We start from the raw sequence: 11,748 nt of genomic DNA on the forward strand, positions 1-11,748 counted from the left end.
GCTTGCGAGGCGAGCGGGTCTATCCCACGCTTTGCCGTGAGACTGGGCAGACATCTCCGAAATCATCGAAACACTTTTGCAAAGAGGCTGTATCTTGACAAACCGACCAGACACATGAAGATTAAACCACTACATTCTCGGCTAAAAAAATATTAAAACGGTATTTGGTAACACACAAACAGGGTTTTTCAAAGCTCAGTTCTGTTAGCTTCCACATGCCGGTTGTTGTGCGCTAGAAACAATGGCCACCAGGCCAAAGCAATGGTTTTGACTCGATCAGCGTTAACCCCGCCCCCTGAGTTTGATGGGTGAGGCTGACAGATAAAATTATTTCATGATGAGAGCCAGGCGTCAGGACTGCCAAAATGAAATAAATAAATATATCATTAAATAATTAATTAAATGTGTCAATAATTAATTAAATGTGTCAATAATTAATTAAAATGTGAAATACATAAATAATTAATTAAATGTGTCAATAATTAATTAATTAAATGTGTCAATAATTAATTAAAATGTGAAATACATAAATAATTAATTAAATGTGTCAATAATTAATTAATTACATGTGTCATAACTATTTATTTAATTAATTAATTCCAATTTTAATTAATTATTGCCACATTTAATTAATTATTTAATGATGTATTTAATTAATTCATTATGGCAGTCCTGGCGTTCCATACGCGGCGGGGTACTTAAGCGCACTCCTGTGCCTGCGCGACCCTTCAGGTAAGAAGAACGACAGCGTGGACTACTTTTGTAGGACTAGGAAATATTGGCGGAGTGAGACCTCTTCCCTTTTATCTGCTACAAGACAGCCAGGCAGGAGACCTCAGACGTTCATCCGTGGTCTAACCTTCATCCTTGTTATTTTGCAAGCAGCACCATGTTTGCTGTCAGAAATGCACTTCGCCTCGGCTCCAGGTTATTCATCCCTGCGGTGACAAGAAGAGGCTGTGCCGGAGCTGCCATCCCCATAGACGACGTAGTGAACGGACTCACAGAGGAGCAGATACAGGTTAGCCACACTAGCTAGCTAATGCTAGCAAAACAAAGTGCACACTTGTGTCTGTGCGTGTCAACCGCAGGCATTAAAACAATCACATACTCTCAGAGACCAACATTTTTAGTGTGTTGTATAGTTTTGTGAATTTTAAGGGCAATAAAAGAAGACAGTTTTGCGAGGACACCGTCCCCCGTTACGTGATGACATAAGTTAGCTAACAGCTACAAATTAAATGAAAAAAATCAAAAGCTACCGACTAATACTCGATTAATTTATCTAATTACATTTATCTAATTAGAAAATGGTCTATTTAACTAATTTTACTAGTTACATTATTAAACAATTTTATTAAATTTCCACGTATGACTTTACAAAGTAGGTTGTGGTAATAAATGGTAGTAATGGAGTGACTGATGCCGACATTGGTTTACAGTCGATATTAAATCAAATCAAAGGTGACTGCAGGCCGGGTATATTTTTGCGCAAAGTGAAGGAGACTGGACCCGAGGCTGCAAGGAGAGCAGGGGGTGGGTGGGGTTCATATACAGGATTTGATTGGATGGAAGGAGTTGTCTCAGATCCCAGACCTTTTATAAAGTCAAATATACATGCAATGCCAGTTAAAACATTTCAGTATGATTGGGCAAACAACACGTCCACCTGTAAATCAAACAACACACTTACCTCCATCTCCAGGCAGGTGAAAAGCTTTCTCAAGCCGTCACTTTATGATCTTCATCCTCCCAGCACAGTCATTACAGGTATGGTTTTTTGCTAAGTAATTGTTTTACGTCCTTTCCACAGCTGAGGCAAACAGTTCGCAAATTCTTTGTAGAAAAACTTGCACCTCATGCCGACGAGATCGATAAGAAGAACGAGTTCCCAGGAATGCGGGTGAGTTGAAATGCACAAGTGACAAAATTCAGAAAGTTGTAGCTGATGTACCAAGTAGTAATGGAACTTGGGGACAGTACTTCTAGGTGGTAAAAGAAAACAACACATTGTTGATACATCTGTTGACATTCCTTACTTGCTGTATCCTGCACCACCACTTCTGAGTATCGTAAGCAATCCAGTGAGCTCAGCTGGCTTTTCTAAAGGAATCGGCATTGCTTTTTGAGCACGGGGCGATCGTGGCTCAAGAGTTGGGAGTTCACCTTGTAATCGGAAGGTTGCCGGTTCGAGCCCCGGCTTGGACAGTCTTGGTCGTTGTGTCCTTGGGCAAGACACTTCACCCGTTGCCTACTGGTGGTGGTCAGAGGGCCCGGTGGCGCCAGTGTCCGGCAGCCTCGCCTCTGTCAGTGCGCCCCAGGGTGGCTGTGGCTACAATGTAGCTTGCCATCACCAGTGTGTGAATGTGTGCGTGAATGGGTGGATGACTGGATATGTAAAGCGCTTTGGGGTCCTTAGGGACTAGTAAAGCGCTATATAAATACAGGCCATTTACCATTTAAAAAAGCACTTTTATATCTAATCATATCGGAAAATGTGGTTGTCAAAAGCTTACTGTACTTTCAACGATTTCTTTAAGCTGTTCTTTTTCTAGGGTGGAGCGATTGTAAAGCATACATCTTTAATAACTTTAAAAAACAAGAATTTGGCTCACAAGTTTGAATTTATTTTGGATTTTCTCTAATCCACACAGGCTCAAAAGTACATGTATAGGCTCAAATATATACATAAACCACTGCTAAAACTTGGTTTGGAGCAGGGGCTTCTTTTCAGGGGATTCCAGTTCAGGCTTGAGCTTTGGTGGTTTCTGGGTTGTTCCTGAACCTCCTAACTAGTTTCCTCTCATCTTGGGTGACAGTTTGGGTCTTCTTCCAGAACTTGGCAAAGTTGTGACACATCCAATTTACTTCTACCTGCATGCAACTGTGTGAACTGACGAATCTGCAATTACTTACAAGTCATTTCTGAGCATTGGTCAAGCCAATGAGTGGAGAATCAAACAAATCCTCTTTGTGCTGCCACAGGAAAACAACCACTTGTATTTTTTAAGTCTCTAAAGATGCTGTACAAGCATTCCTGGAAAGAGAACAGTTCAAAGAAATCATTAAAAGACCAAATTTGTCGTGACGTTCATGCCCATGATGACTGTATGTAAACATCTGACCACAGCTGCATGACACCAATATATGTATATATAGCTAATATCGGCTGTTACTATTGGTTGAGCTCTAGTAGATATGCATGTTCAACTGTACCTCCAGTGTATTGTTTCTACTAACTTTCTGCTTTCCCTCTTAAACAGGATTTTTGGATAGAAATGGGGACGATGGGACTTCTTGGCGTCACTGCTCCAGGTGTGACAGCTGTGATTTTTATGTAGCAGGCAGTTCATACAGTTACAGTTATGTCTAACACATATTTTATGGTTCATATCAAGGCATAAAGGTTTCTATTTTTTTTTTTTTTTTAGCTGTTATTAGGCGAGTTTACACTCAGCTCACACTGTATATCCCTTTCAGTGGAATGTGGAGGCACAGGATTGGGCTATCTAGATCATATAATTGTGATGGAGGAGCTGTCACGAGTGTCAGCAGCCGTCGGTCTCAGTTATGGCGCCCACTCTAACCTTTGCGTTAACCAGCTGGTACGCCACGCCAATGAAAAGCAGAAGGAGAAGTATATGACGAAGGTCAGGATCAAACAATTCATGTTTAAATATTATCGAAAAACATTGAACGTAATGAGCTTGTTTACTTATTTCATTAATCGTGTTATTTCCTTTGCCAGTTACTGACAGGAGAACATGTTGGAGCCCTGGCAATGAGTGAGCCCAATGCTGGCTCTGATGTTGTGTCAATGAAACTCAGAGCAAAGAAAGAAGGTAAGACGCCCAAACTGTGACTCACTTCTCTGTGGTAATGATAAATGTTCAGCTTAATCATACATCCAGTATGTGGAGCACATAAATAAGATCTGCTATTAGCTTTCTTGGTCTTACAGATCTGTGTGTTTGTTTTGTGTTTGTTTTTTGTACTCTTGGTCCGCTTTGCCAGTGTCACGTAGCTTTATTTGTGTGTTTATTGAGTGCTATTAATATCAAGGACTTTACAAGAAGAAGGATTAATTATTCTATTATTTTGTTCACCTCAAAATCATTAATATCTGAATGCATTATTACATAAGAACATCTTCTGAAAGCTATTATCATGGTATGTTAATAGATATGTGTTGGACACTCTCTTGATGGGGGGGGGGAGAGAGTTTTCAGGGCTTTATTAGCTCAGGGTTTGACAGAAATGCTATTGGCATTTACCACACTGAAAATGTACAAATGAGTCAGACTCAGCAAGGTGTCGTGTGTGTGCTGCATGGCCAGATTGTGAGTATGAGCTGCTTATAGAGGCATAAAATTTGACTGTGTTGTTTATCTGAAAACATTATTTTGATAGTTAATAAGATGTGACAGCAGCAACAAAAAGTCGGGCTTTTTTAAAATGGAGTTTGTGAGGTTATAGACTGTATTATGTAAGTATTGAAGTTAAAAGCTTTTTTTTTTTGCGTATGTCATAAACAAGTTATGAATAGAACTATTTGAGCTGCTGTTTTCGCAGCCTTGTTAGCACCATCAGCTCACAGGAAGACAGTTTTGTACCTGCATCAGATTTCTACCTGGTACTTCCTGCCACAGTGCTTGTTAGTTTAGCTGCTGATTCTAAATTGGCAATAGGTGAATGTGTTGTTCAGTTTCACTGATTCAGCCTCCTGATGGAGTGATAACCTGTACAGATTGCACCCCACTGCTTGCTCAGGGACTGCTGGGGTGGGTTCAAGCTGTGGTGAAGAACATGGATGAATTACTTTTGCTGCCTGGTGCGACATTCGGGGATGGGGAGAAAATTTTCACTGCTGTGAAGCAAAGTTCTCACATGTCTTTGATAGGTTTGTCTCCTTGCAGTGGATGCAGGCAGTGTTTTTTTTTTTTTTTTTTTTTTTTTTTTTTAATACATAGACTGTATATAAAAGATCAACATAGCTACCATGAGGTCACTCATTGGTGAAGTGATGAGGCAGTGGTGGATCTGATCAAGACCCTGAGGGAAACATGCACACTAACCCTCATCCTAAAGCATACCCTGTGTTATCTTCCTTCTGGACACAAATGGGGAAGATTATTTGTAAAATGTATCGTATTTTATTCATTAAGACTTGAAACTACAAACTAAGAACATAAACTCATTATAAAACATTGTTAATGAAGTCATGGATCAAGGGAGCCGAAGCACTGTACTCCAATGGGCCTCTGTACAGTCAAAGTCGCTGTCTGCTTGCCATTTGAAATAATGCAGGTTTGAGGCACTTCACTTTTCAAACTCAAATGCCATGTCCATCTTTTATATACAGTCTATTGTGTATATTTGGCTGAATGACGAGCAGTTTTTCCACTTCAAACTTCAACATAAATAGAAATATTAGAGGTTGTGTGCATAAAAGTTTTAGGACTGTCCATGAAGAGCTTGGCATAAGCCAAAGGCATCAACAAGACCAAAATGCCAAGCACCTATACTGCCCAAGGCCGGTGAAAACAAATGCAAATATATACAAACATGAATTCCAGCAGGAAAATGTGATGCCTTAACAGCAAAAAGATGTGAAGAGACAGATAGTATCTACTGGCAGGCCTAAGAGAACCAAAATAGTATCAGTGCCTTTTGTTTTTTTTAATTTTTTAAATTTTTTTTATGACAATATCAAATGTCAAATCCTCAAAATTACCAGCTGCACAGCTCTCTAGTGCTTCCACACATGCGCCACTTGGTGAAAGAATCATTGCCATCAGGTGTAAGCCATGAGGTTTGGAGGCAGCATTCATGCTTTGTAAGTACTGCCTTTCAAGCTGTGGGTGATTGTCAGTATTTTGACAAAGCCCAGAGAGAATTTTTAAGTTGTTGGAAAATGCAGTGCCCTGAAATTGTTATATTACAAAGTAACTACTATATGAACATAATCTTTTCACAGGAGACTATTACGTTCTGAATGGAAACAAGTTCTGGATCACGAATGGCCCGGATGCCGATGTGCTTATTGTGTATGCCAAAACGGATCCCGAGGCCTATCAAAAAGGCATCACAGCTTTCATTGTCGAAAAGGTAAATTGATTGATTGATTGATTGGTAATTTATTTCAACATGTGAACAATATACAAGTACATTTAGAAAAGAAATGAGAGAAAAAAAAAATACTATACAAATTACATACAAAAAAACATTCTGATTAATTTACATGTTGAAAGGGAGTGGGAAGAAGTATACACTTATTTAATCCCACCCCTGTCCCATAAATTATCAGTGAATATTTAGTCAGCTTCCTTACTGATATAATTTGTAATAAAAATAGTGAACAGATTTCTGATATACTATAATATCACATCATGAATTTTTTGTTTGTTTGTTTTTAAATAGAGACATTCACTTAATTTAAATATTTTCCTTTTCTTTATAGATCGAGAAGATCGTATTTTTATAACTCTTTTTGAACAGTTTTATGTTTGGACATTGCTTTAATTCCATATTCAGTTTGTTCCATAGTTTCACTCCTTGAACAGAAACACAAAAGCCTTTTCTTGTAGTACGTACCTTCATTGTTTTGAAGTTACAAAAACCCCTTAAATTATAACTTCCTTCTTTCAAAAAAAACATACTCTGAATATTACCTGGCAGTTCTTTATTTTTTGCTTTGAATAGAATTTGTGCTGTTTGGAATTTCACTATATCGTCAATTTTCAATATTTCAGACTGCAAAAATAGTGAGTTTGTATGTTCCCTATAACCTGCATTGTGGATGATTCGAATTGCTTTCTTTTGAAGAGTAAAAAGTGAATGTAATGTGGTTTTATAGTTATTGCCCCAGACCTCTGCACAATAGCTTAAGTATGGTGAAACCAGTGAACAGTAGAGAATATGAAGTGATGTTCTGTCGAATACCTGTTTTGCCTTGTTTAGTACTGCAATGCTTCGTGATACTTTGGAATGAATATATCTTACGTGAGCTCTCCAGTTAAGTTTTTCATCTATTATTACCCCCAGAAATTTATTTTCACTGACTCTTTCAATATCAACACCATTTATTTGAATCTTTGCATTTGTATTTAAACTACTATTTCCAAATAACATCAGTTTAGATTTATTCAAATTTAATGATAATTTGTTTTTATCAAGCCAGAACTTCACTTTACTTATTTCATTAGTCATATCCTCCAATAAATTCTGCAGATCATCACCAGAGCAAAAAATGTTTGTATCGTCAGCAAAGAGAACCATTTTTAATACTTTGGACACTTTACAGATGTCGTTAATGTACAAGTTGAAGAATTTTGGACCCAAAACTGACCCTTGGGGTACACCACAAGCAATGTCCATACATAAGGAGCAACCACCATTTATTTTCACAAACTGCTTTCTGTCACTTAAATAACTCCGGACCCAATCTAAAACTACCCCTCTGACACCATAACGTTCCAGTTTTCTTATTAATATATCATGATCTATAGTGTCAAATGCCTTTGTCAAGTCTATGAATAACCCAGCCACATATTGCTTTTTGTCTATGGAATTTGTGATGTATTCTATTGAATCTAATAGTGCCGATGATGTTGATCTGCTTGATCTGAATCCGTACTGACTCTCAGTGAGTAGTTTATGTTTATCTATAAATTTTTCCAGTCTGTTTTTAAACAGTTTTTCAAGAACTTTTGAGAATTGGGGTAGTAAAGAGACAGGCCTGTAGTTTGTGAAATGGTGCTTGTTTCCAGATTTGTATAGAGGTATAACTTTTGCTATTTTCATTCTGTCTGGAAATCGACCAGTAAAAGAAGGTGTACTAATAATAAACAAGTGTCTTTATTTGTGCATTTATATATACGCTTTGTGTAGGGAACACCGGGATTCTCGACCGCACAGAAGCTCGACAAACTCGGCATGAGAGGCTCAAGCACCTGTGAGCTCATCTTTGAAGACTGCAAAATCCCAGGTGTGCCTCACTATGCATTGTTACTTTATGTCATCCTAATGCAAACTGATTGTCTTTTATCAGCGTGGAATTTATTTTGTTTTCGTTTCTCCTGTCTTTTATAGCGGAGAACATCCTGGGTCCATTAAACAAAGGCGTGTATGTGATGATGAGCGGCTTAGATCTGGAGCGACTGGTGCTTGCATCTGGACCTATTGGGTAAGGTTCACCAGAAGAGGTTGGCTGGTTGGTTTACACTGATGTCAAGTTATATCTAATCACATATACATGTTGATTTAATTAGAAATGACCAAGTATTTTAGTACATAAATGCTGTATCCAGTGATTCTGTGAGTGTGTGCTTCAGCTTTGAAAGTTACTGGACTTGGTGTGCGAGAAGTTGGTTTATGTGTTGTTCATTAGCATGCTGAGCCTGGACTGACACAGCCATTTTCCACTATTACCTGCTCAGGTTGGCTCAGCTCCACTTGGTTTTTAGGGTTTTCCATTAAGTGGTAGCACCTGGTACTAGCCACCTTTTTAGTACCCACTTGGCTGAGATTCCAAGTGATCTGAGGCAATCCAAAAATGTGACTTCAACTGACTGCATGCCACCGATTGGCTAGTCAGTGGCATCACGTGATGCGGCCGTTTTTAAAGCCCAGTAAGAAAGAAAATGGCTGCACAAAACGCAACACTGTGGCCCGCGAGTTGGACGAAAAGCTATACACCGAGCAGCAGGTATATACCGCTGCCTCAACGCCCTCCTTTGTTGTGGTGTTCATGTCGCACACATGACGTCACCGGACTTTTGCCCGTGTTGCCGTAACGACTCCATGCACATTAGGTGTTTGCCCATGCTGACTTTGATGAAGTGATATTTTGTGCCGTTTCAAAGCTGAAATTTCACGTCTCTGTATAGTGGTTAATTTAAGTTCATTTGATTTGCAGTATTTGATTGGCTAATGCAGGAACTCCTTTTATATCATGGGCCACATACAGCTCACCTTAATCTTAAGTGGCCCAGACCAATGAAACTACATGATAAACATGTACAATTACAGAAAAGTTCTGGTAGTTCATTGGCCAGACTGTCCTGTAATTTAAATTTAGTTAAACATGTTTAACATATATTTTTTGAATGTTGTCCTATAACCTTAGAGATGTGACACATTTCATTTAATGTGACATCCTCATATTGTGTTTCAGCATCATGCAGGCGGTTCTGGATGCTGCTATTCCCTATCTGCATGTCAGAGAGGCTTTCGGACAGAAGATCGGACACTTTCAGGTTTTGCCTTCATTTTTCACTTTCCTCAGAGAATAAAAATTCAAATATTTTGACGGCCATTGTGTTTAATGATTTGTTTAATTCACGTTTACTCAAGTCAGACTGACCTGATGTTCATCTGTTTGACAGCTGATGCAAGGGAAGATGGCTGACATGTACACCAGGCTGAGCGCCTGTCGGCAGTATTTGTACAGTGTTGCACGTGCTTGTGACAGAGGACACTTCAGCGCAAAGGTGAGAAGATTTGTAATCACGTCTGCTTCTGCAGCACTCAGTCAGTCACTTTAGCCAAGAAGTTTCCTAAATTCATATCCTGTATAATGGCCCCTTTTAAGCATTAAATAAGAATTTTATAGAAAATGTTGTAATATATAATCTTTTGTTGGATCCTAAAGGTTCTCATTTTCAAGTCTGCATCCAGTTACTTGTTTTTTTTCTTTCCGTAGAGACTTTCTTGTCTAACTCAGTGACTGTGATGCTTTGTGTGTTTGCAGGATTGTGCTGGAGTGATCCTGTATTGTGCTGAGAATGCCACTCAGGTTGCTTTGGATGGGATTCAATGTTTGGGTGAGTGCCAAGAACCAGAGCTGAAATGAAATGAGAGTAGATTCTTAAACTGAGGAAATTGTCATGATTTAATCAATGTACAATGTACAAACAACATATTTCAGGTTGCAACCAACACACAGCTGTTAGGAAGGTCTAGTTAACAGAAAGAAAGTTCATAGTAAAATGAGGGATTTCCCCTAAAGCCAGTTTCACACGTAGACTATAGCTGAGCTTTTCTCGGCTTCACCCAGCAAAACTGCACAAAACAAAGATGTCTGTAGCAGTCAGATTATTCATTAAATGAGTGTAACCTTGTTAGTTTACTTGAAAAAGAGTCGAGTGTAGGTCACATGTCTGACTTCTTGCAAATTATTTGCAGACCCTGTTAAACCAGCTGGAGGATTTCTAGTACTGAGAATGTGCCTGAAACACATATTTTTCCTGTTGTGAGAGGGCAGCACTGTGATCTGTTACCAGCTTAGTTCGCCCGACAATTTGTGGAGTTCATGTGTAAAAACCTCTTACTAATTAGTTGATGTGATAACCCCTTATCCATTACACTGATTCTTTCCTAATAAACCGCAACAACAGTCTGACTTGTTTTAATCTGTTCTGCTCTGACAGTCACTGGCTGCTGGAGCTGACGTAGATCTATAGAATTTATTTGCTGAGGTGCCTATATGAAGTCACTTTTTCATTCATTTTGTTTTGGAGACATAGATATCTGATATTCCAACATGGTTTTTGTTGATTAACAGATGGCCACCCTTGAGCTCTGTTACTACTCGGTAACTTTGCACTAACATCTTTATGTCCTTTGTCAGGTGGCAATGGCTACATCAATGACTACCCACTGGGGCGATTTCTGCGTGACGCAAAGCTGTATGAAATTGGTGCCGGGACAAGTGAAGTTCGCAGACTCATCATTGGACGAGCCTTCAACTCCTTGTTCAAATAAAGCTGAGGGGGTGATCACCAAAAGACTGCGAGTGGTTTGCTGTGGATGATAAAAGTTATTCACACACACAAGGCCTTACTCTACAAAAGAACTTGTCACCAAGGATTTTGATTAGTTTCAGTCAAAACAGATCATTATGAAATTGTGATATTAGAACTCGACATAATGAAAAGCAATTTTAACTACATTAAGTGGCCTTTATGTGACTTTTTTTAGCTACAGTACAAAAATGTTCGTATTCTCCAACCAGGTAGCAAGAAGTTGCTGTGAAATCTGTTGATAAAGGCCCAATCATTTTGGTGATTGGTCACTGAAATGTGTATTCCTTGTGTGGTTGCTGGAGGTTACTGGCAGTCGCTGGTCACAGAGAGGTATACACTAAAAACCCTTCAGCCAACATGTTTCAAATTGTGCAACTTTTACACTCACTGGCTGCATTGAAGAACCGTGTATCATATAGGGGCTCAGTGTTACCTCACTTATTATCACTACAGTTTAAAAAAACAAGTCTGATGACGTTGCCGCCATCATTGTCTGAATTTTCTTGATTTGTAAGTGTGAAATCGAATCTAACTGTAGTTCAGATCTTCAGAAACATGATTTCAAAGCAAACTGAAATATGTGAAAAGGGCAAATGTCTGTCAGCGCTCTGCTAGCATTTGTTTCTTTTTGGGAGCATATGTCACTGTTTGTATACAATAAAAATCAGTCTGTAGAAATCTCTCAGATTTGTCTTCCTTTCTGCAAAGAATTATGTAGTTGTACATTGTGAACGTGTATGAAATGAAATCTTGTAAAATAAAAATTGTAATTTTCTATTTCTGTCTGTGTTTATTGCACACATTTATGAAAGATTTGTAATCCACGTTCCATGAACTTTTTTTCTCCTTGCGTTTTGCACTGATTGAGAATTACAGCTGCTGTGAATTATGAGATTAGTCAGGTTTATATGGGTGGGAGAAATATTGCAGGGAAAATAAATCT

At 38.7% G+C, this 11,748-nt stretch overlaps 1 protein-coding gene across 2 annotated transcripts; it reads left to right on the forward strand.

Annotated features, from left to right (window-relative positions):
* Positions 1-711: 711 nt before the first annotated feature.
* Positions 712-11,535, forward strand: ivd (isovaleryl-CoA dehydrogenase). Of its 2 annotated transcripts, none has more exons than XM_085342748.1 (13): positions 712-732; positions 886-1,021; positions 1,814-1,903; positions 3,264-3,315; positions 3,481-3,650; positions 3,749-3,842; positions 5,978-6,108; positions 7,891-7,987; positions 8,092-8,185; positions 9,176-9,257; positions 9,387-9,491; positions 9,752-9,824; positions 10,631-11,535. In XM_085342748.1, exons 2-13 carry the CDS (start codon positions 890-892, stop codon positions 10,762-10,764), a joined length of 1,254 nt encoding a protein of 417 aa, XP_085198874.1. In that variant the 5' UTR covers positions 712-732; positions 886-889; the 3' UTR covers positions 10,765-11,535. The 2 variants fall into 2 exon arrangements, with proteins under 2 accessions (XP_085198874.1, XP_085198875.1); XM_085342749.1 differs by lacking the exon at positions 712-732 and adding an exon at positions 770-786.
* The last annotated feature ends 213 nt before the right edge of the window (positions 11,536-11,748 follow it).

The sequence above is a fragment of the Diplotaxodon limnothrissa genome, linkage group LG19 (genome assembly GCF_057381915.1).
Source record: "Diplotaxodon limnothrissa isolate DT_005_m linkage group LG19, D_limnothrissa_male_GT1.1, whole genome shotgun sequence".
Taxonomy (NCBI): domain Eukaryota; kingdom Metazoa; phylum Chordata; class Actinopteri; order Cichliformes; family Cichlidae; genus Diplotaxodon; species Diplotaxodon limnothrissa.